Source organism: Paramormyrops kingsleyae, chromosome 12 (genome assembly GCF_048594095.1).
Source record: "Paramormyrops kingsleyae isolate MSU_618 chromosome 12, PKINGS_0.4, whole genome shotgun sequence".
NCBI classification, from domain to species: domain Eukaryota; kingdom Metazoa; phylum Chordata; class Actinopteri; order Osteoglossiformes; family Mormyridae; genus Paramormyrops; species Paramormyrops kingsleyae.
This window is the reverse complement of record NC_132808.1, coordinates 26,468,980-26,495,158: the sequence shown is the minus strand read 5'-3', so window position 1 is coordinate 26,495,158 and position 26,179 is coordinate 26,468,980. Positions and strand designations below refer to the sequence as shown.

General features: G+C 45.4%; 1 protein-coding gene across 4 annotated transcripts in view; it reads right to left on the bottom strand.

The window, feature by feature from the left end:
* The window catches only part of tec (tec protein tyrosine kinase), a 28,310-nt gene extending 2,347 nt beyond the window's left edge, over positions 1–25,963 (bottom strand). Inside the window, exons 1-16 of one of the 4 annotated variants that reach the window (XM_072697808.1) lie at positions 25,528–25,963; positions 24,977–25,118; positions 24,129–24,324; positions 16,518–16,622; positions 15,121–15,202; positions 13,908–14,036; positions 13,498–13,547; positions 9,588–9,778; positions 9,277–9,342; positions 8,905–8,959; positions 7,082–7,167; positions 6,840–6,973; positions 6,634–6,708; positions 6,343–6,514; positions 1,141–1,357; positions 638–702 (exon numbers count right to left, since the gene is read on the bottom strand). In XM_072697808.1, the coding sequence (XP_072553909.1) occupies positions 638–702; positions 1,141–1,357; positions 6,343–6,514; positions 6,634–6,708; positions 6,840–6,973; positions 7,082–7,167; positions 8,905–8,959; positions 9,277–9,342; positions 9,588–9,778; positions 13,498–13,547; positions 13,908–14,036; positions 15,121–15,202; positions 16,518–16,622; positions 24,129–24,266 (1,565 nt within the window). In that variant the 5' untranslated portion in view covers positions 24,267–24,324; positions 24,977–25,118; positions 25,528–25,963. Of the gene's footprint in view, positions 1–637; positions 703–1,140; positions 1,358–6,342; positions 6,515–6,633; positions 6,709–6,839; positions 6,974–7,081; positions 7,168–8,904; positions 8,960–9,276; positions 9,343–9,587; positions 9,779–13,497; positions 13,548–13,907; positions 14,037–15,120; positions 15,203–16,517; positions 16,623–24,128; positions 24,325–24,425; positions 24,522–24,726; positions 24,826–24,976; positions 25,506–25,527 lie in introns of those variants that run through there. The other 3 variants (XM_072697809.1, XM_072697807.1, XM_072697810.1) reach the window with 3 other exon arrangements.
* Positions 25,964–26,179: the final 216 nt, after the last annotated feature.

Genomic DNA, 26,179 nt, shown 5'->3' with positions numbered 1-26,179 from the left:
CTGCAGGCCATGAACACATGTCCATGCACATTGCAGGCCGTGAAGGCCCGTTAATGCACATAGAAGGCCGTGAAGGCCCGTTAATGCACATAGCAGGCCGTGAAGGCCCGTTAATGCACATAGCAGGCCGTGAAGGCCCGTTAATGCACATAGCAGGCCATGATGGCCCGTTCATTCAAACTGAACACCGTGAAGGCCCATTAATGCACATAGCAGGCCGTGAAGGCCCCTTCATTCACACTGCAGCCCGTGAAGGCCCGTTAATGCACATAGCAGGCCGTGAAGGCCCGTTAATGCACATAGCAGGCCGTGAAGGCCCGTTAATGCACATAGCAGGCCGTGAAGGCCCGTTAATGCACATAGCAGGCCATGATGGCCCGTTCATTCAAACTGAACACCGTGAAGGCCCATTAATGCACATAGCAGGCCGTGAAGGCCCCTTCATTCACACTGCAGGCTGTGAAGGCCCGTTAATGCACATAGCAGGCCGTGAAGGCCTGTTCATGCACATTACAGGCCGTAAAAGCCCGTTCATGCACATTGCAGGCTACGAAATCCCGTTCATGCACATAGCAGGCCGTGAACATGCGTTCAGGGTTCTGCCCTGTTAGACTGATGGTATGGTCGGCAGACGCACCTCGCCATCCCGAAGTCAGACACCTTCACCTCCAGAGCGTCGTTCACCAAGCAGTTCCTCGCAGCCTGCTCAGGAGAACAAGCATTTTAACGTGAAACTGTTCCCAAACGGGGGTCAGGTGACCTCACCCCTGCTGCCTCATACATCACTGTGTCTGTGTGTGGACTGAAAGCCCATGAGAACATTTATATTCTGGTGACCCAGGTCCTCGACTCCACCTAAATGGGTGGGGGGGGGTCGTTTCATGTGGGTTTGTTCACCGAGATACTCAGGATTCCCAGCACTCCCAGCAATAATCGCTAATTACTCAAGTGCCGTTCTTTATATACCAAAGGGTAACTAGTGACAGGATCATCAGGCAAACCCTTGAATGCAGGTAAATGTTATTGTGTAGGTGATCAAGACCGTAAAGGTTCAATGTGACTGATCCCAATGTAAGGCAGTCTCAGTTTGTACACTGACACCTCAGCACTGCAACAGCACTTTGATTTCACTCAGCATACCAGGTCCCTGTGGATGAAGCTGTTCTGCTCGAGGTAGACCATGCCCTCATTGACGTCCTGGCAGATGCTGAGCAACATCTCGGTGCTGAAGGAGCCACGACGCTGCCGGATGTAGTTCAGGAGACATCCCAGCTCCATGAACTCTGTGACGATGTACATGGGCTTCTGCTGTGTGCAGACGCCGTACAGCTGCACCAGGTTGAGGTGCGACAGCTTCCTATTGGGACAGGCGCCCAGCATTAGTCAGCAGGCTGAAGGTGCTCGTGTGGAGGTACTGGGACACTTGGCCATTACACTCAGAGCAACGTTTCTGACATTTCATTGTGAATCCACAGGCATCAATACGGAGTTGGTCCCCCTTTAAAGCTATAATAGCTGCCACTCTTCTGGGAAGGGTCTCCATAACATTTTGAAGTGTGATCATACTAAGACATTTTGGACAATTTTATGCTTCCAACTAGGGCTGTGCAATATGGCATAAAATTCATATTGCGGTATAATTTGAACCATAGACGGTATATATTGCGGTATATGATTTGATCTGTAAATTTCAATATAACTGTTTTCGAAAGGGTAACATATGTCCATAGCAAAGGCATTGCAGCAGGAAGTTGTATAATAAACATTTCAAAGTAGTCATAAACGTAGAATATTTATTGAGCAAATCTGCAATTATAGAAAAAATATTAAAACATTTCAAGTAACTTCCCTGGTTTTATCTTATATTAAAAACACAGGTTGGTTTTGTAAACTGTAGGTAAGCAGAAAACAAGACACAGAACTAGACTAGTGTCATAACTCCATCAGTATGACCATCTCTCCCATAAAGGTCCTGCAGGGGTTCGGGTACCTGACCGGTGACCCGCAAATTTTGATGAAACGGGTGAAAAATATTCTACTGTGTCGGATACAGGTTCGGGTCGGACGGAGGAGAGCTTTCAAAACATCATGTGCCAACAAAAAATACCCTAGGGCTATATTTTGACAAAATCCCGGCATTCAAGATGATAAAACGTAAAATCCATATTTATTTACATATCCATCAGTTTATGCCTGCACGCACATTCCCGGAAATCTCTCCCACTTTCATTTTCAAAAAATGCATGCGATCTCCTCCAGTTGTTCGAAATGGATGCTGAAGTAGTCAGCTGAGGCCATCAACTGTGGACGATATACTTTTTTAACACAGTTATATAAAGCACCGCACCAAACGCTAGTCTTCGCATTCGCGTAGGAATTCCAATCGGGTAATCAAAGGAAAATGGACAGTGCCCGTATAGGTAGCCTATAAAACCCAATACTGTGCAGGGTAGCCTAATGTGCATTTTATATTATATCAGTTTTATTAACACATTTAATTGTAAGCTGGTAAGGCTATGTGTGGGCATGGCAATATCAAACATTATTTGAGTTTGGCGGTAGGCAACTACTGTTTGTTTTGCTTATTATTAGGCTGTTATTAAGCAATGTTTACATCTGGCTATGCCTTTTCAACTGATATTGCACATGTCACTGCTTGGTCGTTTGTTGTGGCAATACACTTTTGTCTTTAATTTTGGCTATCTGACTGATTTTCATCCGGGTGCGGGTCGGGCGTCGGTATTTATTTTTAGCGGATCGGGTGCGGAATTTTATTTTATTTCTGTCGGATAAGGGTTCGGATACGGGTTTAAGTATGACGGGTATGGGCGGGTGCGGAATGTCAAAACCAGACCCGTGCAGGACTCTGCTGCCGGGTGCAGCAATAATCATATAAACAATTTTCATATAAATCATGTAAATAATAAATTATTATTTGACGCGATTTTTGCGGGCGAGGAGCGGAAATTTCTGCGGTAGGGCGGTATAATCAAAATCTCTCCCGTTGGTCAAATTTATATCGTATACACAGTACTACTTCCAACTTTGTGGGAATAGTTTGGAGAAGGCCCTTTCTGTTCCAGCATGACTGTGCCCCAGTGCACAAAGTAAGGTCCATAAAGACATGGTTGGATGACCGGCCTGCACAAAACCCTGACCTAAACTGCATTGAACACCTTTGGGATGAATTAGAATGGAGATTGTGAGCCAGGCCTTCACGTCCAACATCAGTGCCTGACCTCAGAAATGCTCTTCTGGATGAATGGGCAAAAATTCCCCCATAAACACTCCAAAATACCTACGGCAAAATCTTGTGGAAAGCCTCCCTAGAAGAGTGGCAGCTGTTATAGTTGCAAAGGGGGACCAACTCCATATTGATGTCTATGGATTCAGAATGGGATGTCCGAAAGGTTCCTGTAGGTGCAATGGCCAGCTGTCCCAATGCTTTGTCCATATAGTGTACATCAGAGAGCTCTGAACTTCATTCACCCACAGTCTAGTTCATCACAGAGTCACCTGCTGCATTCATTGACTTATCATGTTCCTCATTTCTGCAGAATTTTTGATACTTTATTATTTTTCTGCTTAAAACCTGGTTAAGTGTCTGCTCATACTGTTTCCGATATTTCACAGTGCTAACATCAAAACTTTATCGATATAGAAGGTTTCCAAGGCCCACCTTCATAAAACAGCTTTGCTAAGAAGACGTGTGTAATGCAGAGATTAATCTTTTAATGCACTTGCAGTAAGTCTTAATGTGACATGTTTCTGAGGGAAGTTGCAGACCAACACTAACCCAATCGCACATTATCTGATTCAGGCATTAGTGTGGTTATCGGTATAAACCCAAACCCTAAAAACAGCAGTTAAGGTCAGCAGAAGTTTAACTGGCTGCTGATGAGCCAGCGTCTTATTGCCTGTGATGTGGTCATGCGTCCAGACTCGGCAGTATTGCGATGATCAGTAGGGGTGGAGACCAAACATTATCTCATTAACACGAACTCTGCAGCGGTTTCACTCTTCTCCACCGCACCACAGTAAAAGGCCGACAGGCCAGTGTTTATGGACACACCAGCACATGGTATCTGCAGAAATCCTGATGTGAAACTTTCTTAAGAGCAAATGGTAAGCAGAAATATGCTTTACCAGAATCAATACCCCTACATTTACACTGCAGTGACAAGATCCACTGTTCATTCAAATTTGTATGAAAAATGGTCCAACGATTGACGTGTGAATAATCAATCAAAGTTTCTGATGCAGTGATCAAGACATGGGCACCTCAATTATGAGACATCCTCCTACCAAGAAACTTCACTCCAAACAGAGCAACAATGGATTAAGATGAAGACATTCAATACCCTATTGTCCAACATTACAAGCATATAAAGAAGCAGATTTAACAGAGTCTTGAATATATGAAATGGCGCCTTCCTGCGGGTTGTTGCTTCAAAAACAATGCTTTAGACAAGACGCCAGGCTAGCATGTGACCTGACAGCTGCTACAGCTCATGCTACTTTCAGCAACAATTGTTGAACTTCCACTTAAACAGCTGTCATGTTAATTGTATCAAACGTTATCAAAACTAAAGGGGGTCCTGCAAAGCAAGATTAGCTTGCACTCTCCAAAACCCCTTATATATCCCTTTATCCATCACTCACACACACACTGTCACAGACACACAAACTCACTCAGCGTATGCGGCTGGGAAGATGACAAAGGTGTTGACATATTTTACAAGGACATCCAGGTTCATTTATAATTACATCATTCAAAGTGCAAAGGATAGAATAAATGGTCTGATGACCATATAACTAAAAGAGACAGACATGTCCAGCAACGTGTTGTTGTTAATTACAAATCAGATGCAAAGTAATCTGGAAAACGAAAGCGCAGGCAAGAGTTACTATCAACTCAAAATGCTAAACCAATATGTCATTACTGCAGACTACTTATTGTAGATATTAACAAGATTTAGTACACATAGGGGTGCAAAACACAAAAATGATGTGCATCAAAGGTCTGTCATTAACAACTTAGTAGTACACCCTTCAAATAATTATTTACCCAACTGTATATACTATGTTTTTTTTCCTATACATACCTATGATATAAATTGGGGACAATAAGAGAGTAACAACAGAACATTTACAACAATACAGTACCCTGAAATAAAAGTTCTGCGAATGTGGTCTTCCTCTAAAAATATCTTATTGCACTGAACCCACTCTTCTTCATAAGTATAGTTTTTTTAAATAAACTTTTTTATTAAAAAAAAAAAGGAACGTTACTTGAACACATACTTAGCTATTCCATGACAATCAGTCTGATAACCATTCAGCTATTTAAGACATTTTGAGACTTTTTAATGCCCTGAGGACACCCTGCAGCAGCCTGGGGGTGTACAATCACAGGCTTTTTATTGCCCTGAGGACACCCTGCAGCAGCCTGGGGGTGTACAATCACAGGCTTTTTAATGCCCTCAGGACACCCTGCAGCAGCCTGGGGGTGTACAATCACAGGCTTTTTAATGCCCTGAGGACACCCTGCTGCAGCCTGGGGGTGTACAATCACAGGCTTTTTAATGCCCTGAGGACACCCTGCAGCAGCCTGGGGGTGTACAACCACAGGCTTTTTAATGCCCTGAGGACACCCTGCAGCAGCCTGGGGGTGTACAACCACAGGCTTTTTAATGCCCTGAGGACACCCTGCAGCAGCCTGGGGGTGTACAATCACAGGCTTTTTAATGCCCTCAGGACACCCTGCAGCAGCCTGGGGGTGTACAATCACAGGCTTTTTAATGCCCTGAGGACACCCTGCAGCAGCCTGGGGGTGTACAATCACAGGCTTTTTAATGCCCTGAGGACACCCTGCAGCAGCCTGCGGGTGTACAATCACAGGCTTTTTAATGCCCTCAGGACACCCTGCAGCAGCCTGGGGGTGTACAATCACAGGCTTTTTAATGCCCTGAGGACACCCTGCAGCAGCCTGGGGGTGTACAATCACAGGCTTTTTAATGCCCTGAGGACACCCTGCAGCAGCCTGGGGGTGTACAATCACAGGTTTTTTAATGCCCTGAGGACACCCTGCAGCAGCCTGGGGGTGTACAATCACAGGCTTTTTAATGCCCTCAGGACACCCTGCAGCAGCCTGGGGGTGTACAATCACAGGCTTTTTAATGCCCTCAGGACACCCTGCAGCAGCCTGGGGGTGTACAATCACAGGCTTTTTTTATACTTGTGGGCAGTGGTGGCATTAGATTGCTGGGGGATAACAAACTGCGGCTAATCAGGGTTATATGCAGCCATGCTTGGTATGCTGAGGGGAAGGGTGGCACTCACATCATGACTCTGGCTTCCTCTATGAAATCCTCCTCCAGCATGGCGCCAGGGCGGATGGTCTTGATGGCCACTTTGTGCTGAGCTCGCCACTTGCCCAGGCGGACCACGCCGTACTGACCGCTGCCCAGCTCCTTCATGAAGGTCAGCTCCGATGGATTAATCTCCCACTTCTCTGGAAAGGGTCACGTGCCACAGTAGCATAAGTGTGCAGAGGAACAGGCAGAGCGGCAGGTAAAGGAACAGAGTAACAGGTGAAGGATGGCCTGTATATCGATTAGCATGGCTTCTTACCGTAACTAAATCCAGCCGTGGTGGGGGCAGATTTCCCTTCTTTTCCCACCGGATACCGAAGCCTAGACACCAGCCCTGTAGATGCAGAGTGCACCATGACTGTCAAGGGAAACATACTAGACCCAACAGTCCCCCGGGACAGGCAGGTAAAGCAAGCGCTTAGAGCGGGTTAGCAGGTTTCCGAGAGCCCTGTGCAGGCAGCATACCGGCTGCATTGTGCTGGTGGTACTCGATGAGTTTCGGGATGCTGCTGAAGTGATACTTCTCGGCAAGGTAGTACTGCCTGGGAGTGGAATCCACTTCCTTGATGTGGTAATGCCGAATGGACGAGCTGCCCTCCCTGGAAATGGGAGCCCAAAATCAGCTCGACGACTCGGGAACAGAGCATAGCTGGTAGGTCTATCGCAGAGTAAAAGGCTTCCCAGTTATGGACACTGCCACCACTCACCCGGCTGATTTGGTGTAGAGGGACAGAGTATATTTGTATGTTCCTGAATTACTGGAGTCTCTGACGAGGAAGCTGCCCTCCTTGTCCTGGGAGGAAGCAGGCAAAGACAAGGTCATTAAGAGAGTCATTAAGAGAGTCATAAAGAGAGTCATTAAGAGAGTCATAAAGAGAGTCATTAAGAGAGTCATAAAGAGTCATAAAGAGAGTCATTAAGAGAGTCATAAAGAGAGTCATTAAGAGAGTCATAAAGAGAGTCATTAAGAGAGTCATTAAGAGAGTTATAAAGAGAGTCATTAAGAGGTCATAAAGTTTCTGTGGGAACCTCTGTAGAAAATACCGTGTGAACAACTGAAGAGAAACACGCTCACATCACGCCTTTGCCTTATATCCACTCTCTGCTTTGCCCTTAAAGTATCTTTCGGGCTGAAAATGAGCCAAGTGTTTAGTCAAGGGAGGATCCTGACTGAGCCACTCGACAAGGCCTTATGACTCCTAAAGTCAAGTCTTACGCGCTGGCTAACCTGGGCTCTTGCCCAGGTCTCAACTTGTAGAGGAGGCCGAAATTGTTTTTTTGATTGTTACAGCAGCACTTTATGCTGTAGGTAGGGCCCCAAAAATGACTTCAGAAATGAGGCTCCCACCCCCTAAACCAGGCCCTCCCCGAAGTTAGCGTAGCTTTCCTTTTATGGCAGTGAGCTTCCTTCCTGCCCGCTGAACTGCTACAGTGTCAAAGGTCAGTGTATGTTTACTACAACACTAAAGTCTAAGCCACGACAGTCGGATATTGAGCGAGGGTGACAGATAGGCTTCCTGATATCTCTAATCATGTGCATTAACGCAGAAGCTTTGAGAGTAACTTTCAGTTTCTGTACATTGCAACGACACTGTTTATGATGATGTGCATGTTTGAGGTGGTTTTTTCTGTTACTTACGAGTCAAGCGTAGGTACTGTTCACCCAGTTTTACGCTGGCTCAACATAAATTGAAATCCTGGCCACATTTCTTACGCCGTTACTGTTATAATAACTCAGTATATAAGTATTAAGTTTATTTGTTCTGCATTTTCTTGCCGATTATAGGTAAACCATTCAGGCATAACGTGTTGCACAATGAATGTTGATTGTCAACTTTCACGCATCTAGCGTAACACTCGTGCTTTCAAACTCTCACCCTTATGCAAGAATCTTATAGCAAATCTATATTATTTCAATAGAAATCTAAAATTACATACATCAAAAGGATTGGGGTAGTTTGCAAACCATACAGACTATTCACATGGTAATAAAACTGTTACATGTAAATGCATGTGCATGTATGTACGAACTGAAGATCTCCCTCCAGCCAGCTGACCAAAGCTGATAGCCCTGCATTAACTCAGGCTCAGCCCAGACCTCCACTTAGCATCAACTCAATACGGATAACCTTAGTTTTAACTTCACATGTAGATTCGCATGTAGTCATTATTTTTACTTCAGTATTCAGAATCAGCAGGAAGTTCTGTGTAGTCTAGTGGAAAATGACACGCTCTCTGGCTGGGTTTCAGCTTTGAGAACGTCTGAAGCTCATCAGTGACCAACCTGCTTTAAAAAGCAGCTTAAGTGAAAAGCGAACGAACCCAGGAACCATTATATGTGGCTTTCTGGAACGGAACAACCACACAAAACAAATATTTCTAAATAAAGGGCCTGAATCATCTGCCCAGAAAATTACGAAACACACATCACTATCAAGTTCAGCGAAGGAGAAATGAAAGATTTGGCCGGACTTTCCAGAAGCACTTTCTCTGCTTTCTCTAACGTCTTAGAAACGCAGACGCCACCTACCGCCCTCCTCAGGAGCTGCTCAGACTTGTTGCGGTTAATATCCCTGCAGCACCAGCTGCAACATAAAAACACAAGAAAAGGCAAAAATGAGCGGCCATGACGCTATAGAAAAGGGAACGGTGAGTGAGGGATGAAATGAGCATCCTCCAATTCATTTTTACATCATGTCCTTTCCGGGGCTTTCACTGCAGCAACAGCACTAACACTAACATTATACTCTAACACCAACAGTAATACTACCACTAACATTATAAACTCAAGGCAACAGTGTTACAGTTAGTTTGATCTGGCAGGTTGAGACAAAGGCATTTGATAGAAACAATCTTGATTCAAAAAACACCGGGGGTACGAGTGTGAGTGTCACATACTTACACATACTGATCGAGGTTGTCCTGTTTTTTCTCAGTCACATAGTTACTGGGGATGTACCCTTCCTCTCTGCATAACACGCAAGCAATAAAAGCATTATCAACATCCATTCAAATATATAATAACAAATACATAATAACAGCGTCATCACTATTGACAAACACCAGCAGCAAGGCACAGGTGGGGGAGAGTTACACTCCCATGTCAGCCTAAGTGATGAATCTACTGCTTTTCACTTGCATTTGGGGTTAATGTGTCAGAGATGTGATTAGATTGGCTGATGGGGGCTGGGGGGGCATGCGGGGGGCACTGACCCGTGCTTATTGCGGGCCTTGTACCAGTGAACGTCACACTTCTCCAAGATAACATACTCCTCCCCCATGACCAGAGTCAGGTCATGAGGTTCCATGCCCGCAAAGTCATACAGGGCGATGACCACCTCCTCCTCCTTATTCTCCACCGCCCCCTCTTCTTCGGGGGGTGGAGGTGGGGGGGGGCGTCGTGTCTGAGGAGAACATGGCAGGGGTTAAGGGTTTTACTCATAGCAGGAGCCCACCCACATGGAAGGGGGCTGAGAAAGGAGGTGTTTTATACACACAACAAGATGGCATGTTGACTAGCGGGGGATGTCAGTATATCATAAAGGTCAGAGCAGCCCGGCCTTCATCCCCATGACGGGATTGCTGTGAATTTTATACATTAAGTGGTTTAGCTGCTGCAGTGAGTGAGGAGCCCATTACGGAGCTCTCTGTCAATGGCTCCCCTTACGGAGCTCTCTGTCAATGGCTCCCCTTACGGAGCTCTCTGTCAATGGCTCCCCTTACGGAGCTCTCTGTCAATGGCTCCCCTTACGGAGCTCTCTGTCAATGGTGCCCGTTACGGAGCTCTCTGTCAATGGCTCCCCTTACGGAGCTCTCTGTCAATGCCGCCCCTTACGGAGCTCTCTGTCAATGGCTCCCCTTACGGAGCTCTCTGTCAATGGTGCCCGTTACGGAGCTCTCTGTCAATGGTGCCCGTTACGGAGCTCTCTGTCAATGCCGCCCCTTACGGAGCTCTCTGTCAATGCCGCCCGTTACGGAGCTCTCTGTCAATGGCGCCCGTTACGGAGCTCTCTGTCAATGGCGCCCGTTACGGAGCTCTCTGTCAATGGCGCCCGTTACGGAGCTCTCTGTCAATGGCGCCCGTTACGGAGCTCTCTGTCAATGGCTCCCCTTACGGAGCTCTCTGTCAATGGCTCCCCTTACGGAGCTCTCTGTCAATGGCGCCCCTTACGGAGCTCTCTGTCAATGGCGCCCGTTACGGAGCTCTCTGTCAATGCCGCCCCTTACGGAGCTCTCTGTCAATGGCGCCCGTTACGGAGCTCTCTGTCAATGGCGCCCGTTACGGAGCTCTCTGTCAATGGCTCCCCTTACGGAGCTCTCTGTCAATGGCGCCCGTTACGGAGCTCTCTGTCAATGGCTCCCCTTACAGAGCTCTCTGTCAATGGCTCCCCTTACGGAGCTCTCTGTCAATGCCGCCCCTTACGGAGCTCTCTGTCAATGCCGCCCGTTACGGAGCTCTCTGTCAATGGCTCCCCTTACGGAGCTCTCTGTCAATGCCGCCCCTTACGGAGCTCTCTGTCAATGGCGCCCGTTACGGAGCTCTCTGTCAATGGCGCCCGTTACGGAGCTCTCTGTCAATGGCGCCCGTTACGGAGCTCTCTGTCAATGGCGCCCGTTACGGAGCTCTCTGTCAATGGCGCCCGTTACGGAGCTCTCTGTCAATGGCGCCCGTTACGGAGCTCTCTGTCAATGGCGCCCGTTACGGAGCTCTCTGTCAATGGCGCCCGTTACGGAGCTCTCTGTCAATGGCTCCCCTTACGGAGCTCTCTGTCAATGCCGCCCGTTACGGAGCTCTCTGTCAATGGCTCCCCTTACGGAGCTCTCTGTCAATGGCTCCCCTTACGGAGCTCTCTGTCAATGGCTCCCCTTACGGAGCTCTCTGTCAATGGCTCCCCTTACGGAGCTCTCTGTCAATGGCGCCCCTTACGGAGCTCTCTGTCAATGGCTCCCCTTACGGAGCTCTCTGTCAATGGCTCCCCTTACGGAGCTCTCTGTCAATGGCTCCCCTTACGGAGCTCTCTGTCAATGGCTCCCCTTACGGAGCTCTCTGTCAATGGCGCCCGTTACGGAGCTCTCTGTCAATGGCGCCCGTTACGGAGCTCTCTGTCAATGGCGCCCGTTACGGAGCTCTCTGTCAATGGCGCCCGTTACGGAGCTCTCTGTCAATGGCGCCCGTTACGGAGCTCTCTGTCAATGCCGCCCGTTACGGAGCTCTCTGTCAATGCCGCCCGTTACGGAGCTCTCTGTCAATGGCTCCCCTTACGGAGCTCTCTGTCAATGCCGCCCGTTACGGAGCTCTCTGTCAATGGCTCCCCTTACGGAGCTCTCTGTCAATGGCTCCCCTTACGGAGCTCTCTGTCAATGGCTCCCCTTACGGAGCTCTCTGTCAATGGCTCCCCTTACGGAGCTCTCTGTCAATGGCGCCCCTTACGGAGCTCTCTGTCAATGGCTCCCCTTACGGAGCTCTCTGTCAATGGCTCCCCTTACGGAGCTCTCTGTCAATGGCTCCCCTTACGGAGCTCTCTGTCAATGGCGCCCGTTACGGAGCTCTCTGTCAATGGCTCCCCTTACGGAGCTCTCTGTCAATGGCGCCCGTTACGGAGCTCTCTGTCAATGGCTCCCGTTACGGAGCTCTCTGTCAATGGCGCCCGTTACGGAGCTCTCTGTCAATGGCTCCCCTTACGGAGCTCTCTGTCAATGGCTCCCCTTACGGAGCTCTCTGTCAATGGCTCCCCTTACGGAGCTCTCTGTCAATGGCTCCCCTTACGGAGCTCTCTGTCAATGGCGCCCGTTACGGAGCTCTCTGTCAATGCCGCCCGTTACGGAGCTCTCTGTCAATGGCTCCCCTTACGGAGCTCTCTGTCAATGCCGCCCCTTACGGAGCTCTCTGTCAATAGCGCCCCTTACGGAGCTCTCTGTCAATGGCGCCCGTTACGGAGCTCTCTGTCAATGGCGCCCGTTACGGAGCTCTCTGTCAATGGCGCCCGTTACGGAGCTCTCTGTCAATGGCGCCCGTTACGGAGCTCTCTGTCAATGGCGCCCGTTACGGAGCTCTCTGTCAATGGCGCCCGTTACGGAGCTCTCTGTCAATGGCGCCCGTTACGGAGCTCTCTGTCAATGGCGCCCGTTACGGAGCTCTCTGTCAATGGCGCCCGTTACGGAGCTCTCTGTCAATGGCTCCCCTTACGGAGCTCTCTGTCAATGCCGCCCGTTACGGAGCTCTCTGTCAATGGCTCCCCTTACGGAGCTCTCTGTCAATGGCTCCCCTTACGGAGCTCTCTGTCAATGGCGCCCGTTACGGAGCTCTCTGTCAATGGCTCCCCTTACGGAGCTCTCTGTCAATGGCGCCCGTTACGGAGCTCTCTGTCAATGGCTCCCCTTACGGAGCTCTCTGTCAATGGCGCCCGTTACGGAGCTCTCTGTCAATGGCGCCCGTTACGGAGCTCTCTGTCAATGGCGCCCCTTACGGAGCTCTCTGTCAATGGCGCCCCTTACGGAGCTCTCTGTCAATGGCTCCCCTTACGGAGCTCTCTGTCAATGGCTCCCCTTACGGAGCTCTCTGTCAATGGCTCCCCTTACGGAGCTCTCTGTCAATGGCGCCCCTTACGGAGCTCTCTGTCAATGGCGCCCGTTACGGAGCTCTCTGTCAATGGCTCCCCTTACGGAGCTCTCTGTCAATGGCGCCCGTTACGGAGCTCTCTGTCAATGGCTCCCGTTACGGAGCTCTCTGTCAATGGCGCCCGTTACGGAGCTCTCTGTCAATGGCGCCCCTTACGGAGCTCTCTGTCAATGGCGCCCGTTACGGAGCTCTCTGTCAATGGCGCCCGTTACGGAGCTCTCTGTCAATGGCTCCCCTTACGGAGCTCTCTGTCAATGGCGCCCGTTACGGAGCTCTCTGTCAATGGCTCCCCTTACGGAGCTCTCTGTCAATGGCTCCCCTTACGGAGCTCTCTGTCAATGGCGCCCGTTACGGAGCTCTCTGTCAATGGCGCCCGTTACGGAGCTCTCTGTCAATGGCTCCCCTTACGGAGCTCTCTGTCAATGGCGCCCGTTACGGAGCTCTCTGTCAATGGCGCCCCTTACGGCCCCTGTCCAAGTCCTACAAACAAAAGTTTAGAAATACCTTTCCTGCAGTATCATTTCCAGGAACAGGAGGAAGAGGTTTTCTTGAAACTGAAAAGAGGAAACAAGAATCTATTTCTTATGATTTTTGCAGACTCATCAGTAGGTTTCAATAAATTAACAAGTGTTTAACTGGAGCCACCAGGCAGGCAACAGCCAGAACTATAAAGGTTTGATGTTTCCTTCTCATTTTAATGTAGCACCTCTCCTAGTTTTCAGGTTAAACTGCTTAGAAAGCAGAAGTGAAATTAAAGTGTGGCTGACTGGTAAATGGACGGATGGGTGGCGAGCTGTATCTCTACCAGAGTAAACATGGTCGTGTGAATGTGTGAGACACCACTGCAGAAGAGTGTGACCAGAACAGCCTGGCAGAAGCTTCTGCACGTGAAAGGTGACCCGGGGTGTCCTTACTTTCTCCAAACAGGTTGTACTCCTCGCATCCGGGGGCCAGCTTGTCCACCTGCCGGCAGCACTGCCACACACCCTCATGCCAGAACTGCGGGTGGAATTTGGCCATGATCAGAGGGTTCTGTTTAATCTCTGCAACAGCAAAGACACAGCACATGAGAGGCAGCTAGCACAGTGTATGAGAGGCAACTAGCATAGCACATGAGAGGCAGTTAGCACAGCACATGAGAGGCAGCTAGCACAGCACATGAGAGGCAGCTAGCACAGCACATGAGAGGCAGCTAGCACAGCACATGAGAGGCAGCTAGCACAGTGTATGAGAGGCAACTAGCATAGCACATGAGAGGCAGCTAGCATAGCACATGAGAGGCAGCTAGCACAGCACATGAGAGGCAGCTAGCATAGCACATGAGAGGCAGCTAGCACAGTGTATGAGAGGCAACTAGCATAGCACATGAGAGGCAGCTAGCACAGTGTATGAGAGGCAACTAGCATAGCACATGAGAGGCAGCTAGCACAGCACATGAGAGGCAGCTAGCACAGCACATGAGAGGCAGCTAGCACGCTTCAGCAGCTCTGCCGCTGGTGTAGTAAACAAGCAGCAGGGTGTTTCCCAGCAGCTCTGCACCTGTGCTTACTGTCGGAGGGAGTATGTTTTAATGCATTTAATTTGAATACAGCCACGGAAATAATTAAGAGACCACAGCACAATTTTTTATTTCACTCACTCACTTCTCTATTTATGGGTGTGCGCCTGTGAATTATATATCTCATTAATGAAGGGCTTGTTCCTTGCTTTATGGCACTTCACATCTGCACTTAATGTTTCGCATTCTTTTTGAATGTCGTTTGATGTCATCCTACGATTCATGAAAAACTGCTGGATAAGTTAACGCTCATCTCTGGCATTAGAAAGTCACTTCTGCCCTGGCTGGTTTCTGGTCATTCCCCGTATCTCCTTCTTCACCTTCTTCTTCTGTATTGATGTCTGAGAAATTCTGAACCTGGAAGCAACCTGCAGCTCAACATAGCCTTCTGCCAGCAGAACCACGATTAAACCAGAATTTAAAAATGCAGATTTGTTTAAAAATAGAGAGTGGTCTCTTAATTTTTTGGTAGCTGTATGTAATTCCTTCTAACAAGTGACGAGCAGAGTGACGAATGACATTCATGTGTCCGAGTTGCACACTGCCTTGTCGCGTGTATCCGGACTCACCTTCCTTTAGGTTCTGCACCCAAACATTCCTCATCTCGTTACTTGGGGCAAAAATATACAAGGTGCTTGTATCATATATGACCTGAAGGATGAAGAGTTCAGTGAAGGGTATTAGATGACTTATGCTCAGTAAAAAGCGTTCTAGAAATATCAACACTCCATACATTATGTTATTCATTTATTGTTCCATATTTGACTTATTCTTTAGAGGTTTGGGGCAATATATATAAACAAATACTAAATCATCGTGTTACAAAAGAAAGCTATAAGAATTTTATATAAAATGAATGATAGAGAACATACTAATAGCTTGTTTATTCAATCAAATATCTTGAAACTAAAGGATTTGGTTAATTTAAAAAACCCTGTTATGTATAAAGCTAAAAAGATATTATTGCCATATAATTTACAGAAGTTCTTTGTTTTGAGATCAAGTGATGGTAATAATAGAAGGAAGTTTGATTTTAAAAGTATAATTTTATGGACAATATTAAAGCAGATGTGTATTTCAGTATATGGAGTAAAACTGGAATAATTTGGATGATGACTTGAAAAAATGTTCAACTATTAATCATTTTAAGAAAAAAATAAGATTATGAACTTATGAGTTAAAAATGATGATTGAGTGATATTGTTTGCAGTTTATTTTGTATGATAGTTTATGTATATGGCCGTATGTAATTTACTCTATAATCATTGAGAAAGGAGCAGGACATACAAGAATTTTCTTCTTCCTGCTCCTTTCGTGGAAATTTCGCGATGTAGGACTCAGGACAGCGTAAAGTCTTTTCAACCTTCAGTTTATTGTGGTATCTTACAGCACGGGCCCGGGGAGATACCTCAGGAGTTCTCCGCCGAGCCTCCTCTTACAGCACGGGCCCGGGGAGATACCTCAGGAGTTCTCCGCCGAGCCTCCTCTTACAGCACGGGCCCGGGGAGATACTGTACCTCAGGAGTTCTCAGCCGAGCCTCCTCTTACAGCACGGGCCCGGGGAGATACCTCAGGAGTTCTCCGCCGAGCCTCCTCTTACAGTTCTTTTTATCCCTGCATTCTACTGTGTGTTTCCATATATGGTTTGTTCCGGTGTTTCAGTGCTTGCTATTTCTTGACTAGGGCCTGATGCTATCATCTGACCTTGAACACACGGTTCCTCCTGGCCTAGTGCATTCCTCTATTGCTAGGAGATTATACATATACATAACATTCACTACTTTTGTATTACATTTGGATTTTTCTCACACTCCCCTTTTCACTTATGGATTGTATGCAATGAACGGTTTGTGTTTGTGGCTTAATGATGATAATTGAAAAAACTAAGTGGAATAAACTGATTGATTGATTGATTGAAATGTGTTACTCAGCGGGTTTAAGTGACAGTCGGACAGCAGGAACATACCTGGAAGGGGTATTTATTTTGGCATGGAATAGCTGCGCCGCCATTCCTCACTATTTCAACACACTTTATCTTCTGAAGGTCAATAAATCCTTTCCTTGTCTTCCTCTGCAAAGCACATTGAAAATAACAGACAGATGATGATCTCAGTTTCAGGCTCATCTGATATGGGTTCCCCCATGAATGAATAGGTCACTGCAGGGTGACATAGTGACTGAGCATGTAGGCCTGCGTCCCAAGCGTGTGGGGATGTGTTTTCAGTTACTGTCCTCTGCACTGTGCAAATGGCTGTGTGGGATTTGCGTCCGACCCTAACACTCCCAAAGTGTGCTGCATATGGCTCCATGACTTCTGCACAAGAAGGCTGACAAACTGAGTATGCAGAACAAGCAAAACAAGCTTCAAAGTTCAGATGAAGATGGCTACCTGTGATGATACGGAGGACATTTCCTTCCTCAGTACACCCAGTAGGTTCTGCCCTCAGATACAACCAGTAATCAGATCCACCTGTTGCTCATGCTAACAGCCAATCTGGCTGCACCTGAATACTGCACACATAATCAGATAGGCAAGGTCAGGTTGCCTGTTAGTCTGAGCATGAGAATGGCTAAGGCGCCTAATCTAAGCCATTCTGGACGCTGTGCGGTGGTTAGGGCCAAACCATGGTGATTCCAGCATCTCAGAAACAGCCACCTTCCTGGGACTGACATAACATATGGTGTCTAGAGCTTACAGAGAGTAGAGCAATGAATAAAAAACATCCAGTGATGTTGTCACTGTAAGCATTTTGAGTTAAGGTGATGAGAAAGGACAGCATGACTACCTACCCTTAACCCGAACCTTAACCCTACCAAAGCCCTCCAGCTCAGCCTGTGCTGCTTAGACGCACGAACACTGTAACCATCACAAAGCAGAACTCGGTTTCTCTTTCATTAAGGAGCAGAAGGAGCCCTGCTTTGCTCTGTATCTGAGTGTAATCGCTAGCTTTTAGGATGCTCCAGAATCCTGAAGGCATTCTACAATCGGGGCATCATAACCTGGTCTGGGAGCTGCAGCCCCGTGCCTGGTGCGCCGGGCCGAATGTGGCCCCCCCGAGGAGGTGCAGCGGCAGAGCAGTGACAGTAATAAAACAGCCCACAGAGCCCAGCAGGGCACTGCTCTCTGCTGCGGTCAGGGAGGTGTTATCACAGCCTAAGGCCAGAAGGGGTGCCTGAGGAACAGCTTCTGCCCTCAGGCCGTTGGTATCTGAGAACAGACCACAGCTCACAAGCCACTTTATGCGCTTTATATATCCCAGACTGTCACTGCACACCATTTTACACTGCTGGTATACTGCTCTCTATTATTGCCTATTTTGCAGTTATTTTATCTTGTTATTTTTATTGTTATTTTTATTTAATATTGTCATGATCCGCTCCGTCCGCTCCTGATGTGTGCCACGCCCACCTCGTTACCTCGTGTTCAGCCCTAATTGTGATCGCCTGTGTCCTGTTAAGTCTAGCTTGTCTTTTGTATTTAGTCCTCGTCTGAGTCAGTCTTCCCCAGACTTGTCATTGTAGTGTCCGTTGATGTCCGTGCCTGTTCGTCCCTCCCTAAATAAACCCCGTTTCCCTGACTACCTGGCTCCGATCGCCTGCCTACCTGCACCGCTCGTCCACGAACGTGACAAATATATTTACTGTTGTTATTTGTATTGTTGTTGAATTCATTTTTCATTCTTATTATATTTTACATATTTTTACACCACTTTGTTGTCCTTTGTATTGCATACTTCCTTCAGCACAACCCAGGAAGCATAACGAAAAGCATTTCACTATACAGTCGCACACTGCATGTGTACGTGACAGAGAAAACTTGAATGTTGACCATGTGGAGACTCTCACTGGACACAATGCAGGCATGTAGACAGACTGGCCCTATGGACAGTGCAGCCAGTGACTCTCTCCTCAGACAGACACAAGGGTCCATCCCAAAATCTCACATATGCTCAGGCTGTTTTTCACTTTGCCTGTCAGTTCAGTCCTAGCAGACCGGTGGCTTAAGATCTGGCTGAACGCAAGCACAACCAACGAGGGGATGTCAGCATAAGCCGTGTGGCATGTTCATACAAACATCAAGGCAGAATGTGCAAAGCTCTCAGAAGAGACCTTCAGTTGTCCTGGGGGTGTCAGGCTAAAACACCTTAAGTTATGATTGTGTTAAACCTAAAATATGGTTTATTTAAACAGGTAGTGCTTATGAGAAACTTTTCATTTCTGAATACACAAACATTCTATTGAGGCAAAACTAGGTTAATAAAGTTTCATTTCATGTGAATTTTATTATAATAAAAAGCTCAGTTATTAACTGATGCCAATTCAGTCATCAGTCCCTCTCAGCCGACCACAGTTATAATCGGGGACTTGCTGTGTGCTCCTTGCATTTTATTTATGAGCAGACAGCTCAGAATGTACTTTAAATGAGTACAGTCCCGGATTATGTACGCTGAATTTCCGGGAATTAAAATTATGCACAAATTGCGAGATTCCATCATGAATGTCGGGCCCTGCAAAATGATCTCACCTCGGGTTCTGTCATAACACCTCTATCAATCTCCTGCACCCTGTCTTCTGTCACAAACACATCCTAACTTTCCGGAAAGAATCACTAGCACAAACAACACACATAAAACAGCGACTACTAGAAACCCATAGAAGTAAATATAAGAGATTTACTGAATCTCTTCTTGGTAATAAATGGGATTTTCTGCCAACACTATTTATGAACTAAACGATTCTGAGTTTCTGGGAACTGAGTAACTTCCTTCATGATCTTTTCCAAATAAAGGCCAGATCAGGCCTCGTTTTTTTGAAGGGCTTCTTACTCATTCTTATACCCTGACAGCAAACGGTGGGATAGGAGCTGTGACTGTCACAAACACTATTTACAGCTGTGTCATCAGGGCTGCTATTTGTGCTATGCTATTAACTAACCAAGAGACAGTGATCCCGCGCCTATCGCGGAAGATGCGTTCCAGAACCACCAGCGATAGGTGAAAATCCGTGATATAGAAAGAACATATACATAAACATTTTTTAAAGTTCAGGGATTAAAATACCCCTCCCACACGCTTTAAACACATGTAAACTTATTAAAACAAGACATATGATATGTGGATATTGGGGTAAGGATATGAGTAACATAATAATAATAAAATAATAATATGTAATGTGTGTGTGTGTGTGTGTGTATATATATATATATATACACTCACCTAAAGGATTATTAGGAACACCATACTAATACGGTGTTTGACCCCCTTTCGCCTTCAGAACTGCCTTAATTCTACGTGGCATTGATTCAACAAGGTGCTGAAAGCATTCTTTAGAAATGTTGGCCCATATTGATAGGATAGCATCTTGCAGTTGATGGAGATTTGTGGGATGCACATCCAGGGCACGAAGCTCCCGTTCCACCACATCCCAAAGATGCTCTATTGGGTTGAGATCTGGTGACTGTGGGGGCCATTTAAGTACAGTGAACTCATTGTCATGTTCAAGAAACCAATTTGAAATGATTCGAGCTTTGTGACATGGTGCATTATCCTGCTGGAAGTAGCCATCAGAGGATGGGTACATGGTGGTCATAAAGGGATGGACATGGTCAGAAACAATGCTCAGGTAGGCCGTGGCATTTAAACGATGCCCAATTGGCACTAATGGGCCTAAAGTGTGCCAAGAAAACATCCCCCACACCATTACACCACCACCACCAGCCTGCACAGTGGTAACAAGGCATGATGGATCCATGTTCTCATTCTGTTTACGCCAAATTCTGACTCTACCATTTGAATGTCTCAACAGAAATCGAGACTCATCAGACCAGGCAACATTTTTCCAGTCTTCAACTGTCCAATTTTGATGAGCTCGTGCAAATTGTAGCCTCTTTTTCCTATTTGTAGTGGAGATGAGTGGTACCCGGTGGGGTCTTCTGCTGTTGTAGCCCATCCGCCTCAAGGTTGTGCGTGTTGTGGCTTCACAAATGCTTTGCTGCATACCTCGGTTGTAACGAGTGGTTATTTCAGTCAAAGTTCCTCTTCTATCAGCTTGAATCAGTCGGCCCATTCTCCTCTGACCTCTAGCATCAACAAGGCATTTTCGCCCACAGGACTGCCGCATACTGGATGTTTTTCCCTTTGCACACCATTCTTTGTAAACCCTAGAAATGGTTGTGCGTGAAAATCCCAGTAACTGAGCAGATTGTGAAATACTCAGACCGGCCCGTCTGGCACCAACAACCATGCCACGCTCAAAATTGCTTAAATCACCTTTCTTTCCCATTCTGACATTCAGTTTGGAGTTCAGGAGATTGTCTTGACCAGGACCACACCCCTAAATGCATTGAAGCAACTGCCATGTGATTGGTTGATTAGATAATTGCATTAATGAGAAATTGAACAGGTGTTCCTAATAATCCTTTAGGTGAGTCACACACACACACATACACAAACACATCTCTCTGTATACGTAATAGAATATATAAAAATAAAAACATATATGGCTCATATATTCTTTTCATCCTTCTTGATGTAGCGTACCGTCGATGCATTCAAGCCATAATGGCGAGCGACGTCCGCGTAACGCTTTCCTTCCCGAAGCGTATCCAGGAGTTTTACCTTCTCCTGAATGGCGCTGGCGCTCAGGCTCACTACTACCAGAAGGCTTAGAAGATGCGGGATGCTTGGGAGCCATCGTAGGGCTTAAAACTAAACGAAAACAATCGGACCACAAGCAAGGTACGCGATACGCAGAGAACTGTGACGCGTCGGGGAATAATCCGCAATATAGCAGGGGTGCGATAGCCGAACCGTGATATAGCGGGGGATCACTGTAGTTAAATTTGCACAATAAAACAATATTTATGAAGCAATCAATATGAGACTACTGAATTTCACCATGAATTCACTTCAATGAGTTAAGATTACGAACAAGCTGTACCACGCTTCTGCGCTCACCGCTCTCTATGTTAGCTCTTTACTTGAGTGTCTGGATCGAAGTGAATGTTTGCAAGTCAGAGTGGGAGTAAAGAATAAACCATTTTAGCAGAGGATAGGGGTTCTCCATATAAAAACTGCAAGAGAAAAAAAATTTTGATCATGTGATGAGATTAACCGTATGTGTCTTTTGTAATATGTGCTATTTGATTTTAGTTCATTTGAGCAATTTCACGTTATCATGTGATGACGTCATTGTGTGACGACAACTTCCCCTGAAATTTTGTTGGCAACACTGTATGGTAAAAAAAAAATAAAAAATAAAAAAAACACTGTATGGTAACCTTACAGTTAACTCTTGTTTTGCAATCTACACACAATTGACACCATATGCGTGCATACAAGTGTTTTTCAACAAAAGATACAAAACGCTAAGCTAAAGTTTGTTAAGCTTCAAGCAAATGCCACGATTCACTGTCCACACGAAAGTAAAAATAAAGTGTGAAAGACCCAATGGTGTCCGGAAGCTGTTAGCAGCGTGACTTGTAGGCATGTGCAGATCATTTAATAATAATAGATCCTTTATTGTCCCTGTAGGGGAAATTGTTTTTATGGCTCCCTCAACTTGCTCTTTGTAGAGTAAGTTGTCCACGAAGGGCAGCCACCCTTAGCAGCATGGATTAAGGGCTTTGCTCAAGGACCCACAGATGGGCTGAGGTTGGGTTTGAACTGGTGACCTTGTGATTACAGGCATGCAGGCTTAGCCCACTGAGCCACACACTGCCCCCAATAATAAACATTTAGTAAACTTGTGCAGGAGCCTTGCAAACCAGTACAATGATACTGAGCGGCTGCCGTACATTGAAATTTGGTGTCTTTTTCTTCAATTGAGACTCCAATGCAACTTGCAACACTGCTATTTTTGAAAATCTGCCCGGATGCCGGGACAGGGGCCCAAAAAGAGGATGTGTCCGAGGAAACCCAAATGTACGGTAACCCTGCTGAAAATAAGATCAAATAACATAATCTTTATCATCATTGCCATTTGACAATGAAATTGCGAAAGTGCAGGCGACTCAATGTGAGGCACGAGTAATAAAAGAATATATTACAAAATATACAAATTGCATTAACTATACATATTGCATATTCCGACAGATGGGACTTCAGTGTTAAACAGGTTTTAATTTTAGCTTTCTATGTTTGTTTTTAAGGGTTTCAGAGCTAAAAACAAACCGAAGCTACATTCATATAATAAACATTAAGGGTTTAGCATCAGCTTCCACTAATTTTTTAGTGGTTTATCAGTTTAACGTCATCTCGTTAAATTTTGGATTTAGCCGATTAGCAGTTATGGAAGCTAACCTTTCGGTTAGCTGTGCCCCCCCCCACCACCTGTTTATTTTATTTTATTTATCCTTGATTTTACCAGGAAGGTTCCATTGAGATACTGTATAATATCTCTTCTTCCAGGAAGTCCTGGCCAAGATGGCAGTAAATAAAAAAAAGACAAAAGTTTCATATACATACATACAGAGATGATTAATATGAACACAGACTAAAACACATACATACAAATACTCAAACTATACATAGAATAAAATTAATTTATACGGAACATGAATGTGTAAATACCATAAATTTAGTTTTCCTGGCATTTATCACCAGTTTTAACTTGATAAGAAGCATCTGTAATAAATTAAAAGCAGACTGTAATGAATCTATTGTCTCTCACAGTGACAAAGCAGTGGTATAAAGAATTGTATCATCAGCAAATAAGTGCATTTTTGCTGGTTCTAACCCTAAACTAATATTGTTTTATATAAATAGAGAATAGAACAGGTCCTAAAATAGAACCTTGAGGCACACCAGTTTTTACTATTTGTGAGGTACAGTTATAGTTATCTATAGCTACACACTGTGTTCTCTCAGTCAAGTAATTGGAGAACCAATTCAATACAGTGTCACTAAATCCTATACTCTGTGATCTTTGCAGAAGACGAGCATGATCAACAGTATCAAATGCTTTTGTTAGATCTATAAAAAGATCAGTGCATGATTTTTTTATTATTCAAAGCAGTAATTATATCATTTGCAACAGAAGTTATTCCAGTTATGGTACTGTGGTCCTGTCTAAAACCACACTGAGTATGACATAAAATATTATTATCAGATAAAAATGCTTTAAGTTGGTCATTAACAAAAGATTCAAATAATTTGGCAGTGACCGACAATCTGGAAACTACAGAGACTATGATTAAAAACATAGGCAATAGGACCAGCAATCAGATGTGCTGCTATCTTTAAAAAATAAGGCTCAATCTCATCTGGACCAGCAGCCTTTTTGCAATCCAGGTTTAATAAGGCATTGCAAACGTGGGAGGCAGGAATCGTAGAAAAGTTAAAGAACGCAGAACAATTGGAATTGATAACTGCACTATCCCCAGAATCTACTGGAAGACTGGATTGAGTAATAATTCCTGCATTAATGAAATGTGTATTAAAAGCATCTACTATATTTTGTTTACCCCAAATTTCACCTTGATTTATTACTAGGGATTCAGGAAGAGTGGGAGGTGCTATATCTCCAGCAGATTATTTAATTAACTTCCAGAATTTATTAGGCCTTCAGCGGGACTCACCTCCGGCTTGCCCTCGTAATATGCCAGCTTGCTCTTGGTGAGCACGAAGACCCTCTCCTTGTAGTTGAGTGGCGACGTCCTCTTCTTCTGCTGTGAGCGCTTGATCAGGACATCCTCTAGGATGGTGTCGGGATGCATGTCGGCCTCGGATGGGGTGTGGGTTCTCCTGCCATCGACTGGGCACTGGTCCGCTTCACTGAACGAAAGCCAAGCAGTTCCGCATCAGTAAAGACATGTTGGGGGAAATCAAGTGAGCAAACCATTAAGCCATTTCCAGCGAAATGGTAAATTACAAACCTGCTATTTTCATGCTGTGATCCCACGTATTTAGAAAAAAAGACTGCATTTGTTAAAGATTTGTCTGATAAAAACTGACATCGTAATATTGTAATTAATCGCAGTTATGCCTTCTTATGTCAGTATAGGTAATAATCTATACCTTGAAGTAAGGGGTCACGAAGGTCAGTCACCATATCGGCACTACTGTCACACTTCCTAAAATATTGTCCGCCACTTGTAAAATATTTGCTTCACTACTGCTGATGGACATAAAATAAGAAAATCAAGTGCATCAGCAAGAAGCGCTTGAATAACGTACCAGGCGCTGGAATTAGTCCTGAGTTTGCGGTTCCGGTACCATTGCATGCTGACAGCATGCGTCTTTTAAACAAGTGGACTTTCAACTAACCATTCAGACTCTAACACTCTTTTAAATAAACAACTGCCGCTATTGTCCTGCGACTCCTTCTGTTTAATGTTTTACCACACTGGCAATGATTGATCAGCTGGTTAAACTGCAATTACAATAGGTCTAGAAACAGAAAGTGATTAACGTTAGTAACTCTTACCTTTCTTTTAAAAAAAGTTGAAGCAGAACCGCTGCTGTCACAATCAGTCACAAACACACCAATCTGTCACAAACCCACCAAGTGCCACGCAAAAATAATAGCTGGGGGAAGTTGGACTTCAGTGTGATATCGCTGGCATTTCCTTTAACCATAGAAAATTTGACTGTCAAATATGCATGAAAAAAGCGGTGCTGTCAAGCGTGCATAAACTTGCGTGATTGGTTAGATTTATTAATTACTGCACTAATATTGCACTAGCGCAAGATCATCTCGGTAAAAAAAATACAGCATTAAAAGAGACAACTTTCACTTAAAACACGCATTACTTTGTGAGGCACTGATATAAAGCAAGATCCTTCTACATGCTTCTGGCGGACGCGATTTGCCCTCTAGCGGAGCCGTAAATACGCTCTATTTTGGGGTTTCAGTATAATAATATAATTTAACTTATTTTACTTGTTTTATTTACACCGTTATTGCTGGCATCACGCATCTTTCGAGACCTTGATAATGCATTTTCAGAGAAACGAAAAACTGTAATTTTTACTTACTCTGAATGAAAAAATAACGCTTAAGTTATATATAAATGGGCAATTTCCTTTTCGGAAACTTTTTTTCGGCATTTTATTTCGGCGAATGAGAGGAGGACATTATCACTCACGTGGCCGCGGCGCGTTATGCTCATTCTGTGCTTTTTAAGCAATAAGTTCCGACGTAATTCACCCCCAGCACTGACTGCATTTCGCTTTCGGTGTCGTAGCGATTACGAGTGTATTTGTATATATTGTAATACATTTGAATACCCCCATAAATGAGCTTATCAGAGACGAATGATGTAGAAAAACTGCCCTGCGTGTCCACAGTTTAAATTCGCTGTGAATTAGCGCCGCTGTAAATAAACGTGGATCCCGCTTCTGGGAACAGGAAGGCGGCTGCTGACCGGATCAAATAAGGCGGAATTTGGGTGAAGTGGGCAAAGTGTCGGCTGATGCCGGCTGAAAGCGAAAGAAATGGCATGACAAGAGAAATTGTGTAAAACTCTTGTGTGGCCCCACCCCTACCTCTTTCTGGTGGTAGGTGTTTCAGAATTGGATATTGGTTTTTTTTTGTGTTGTTTTGTTTTTTGATTGTCCTTAGTGTGTGCAACTAGGTTTTGTTTGTTTGTTTTTAACCTGCCTTAAATAAAAATAAAATTGAATTTTA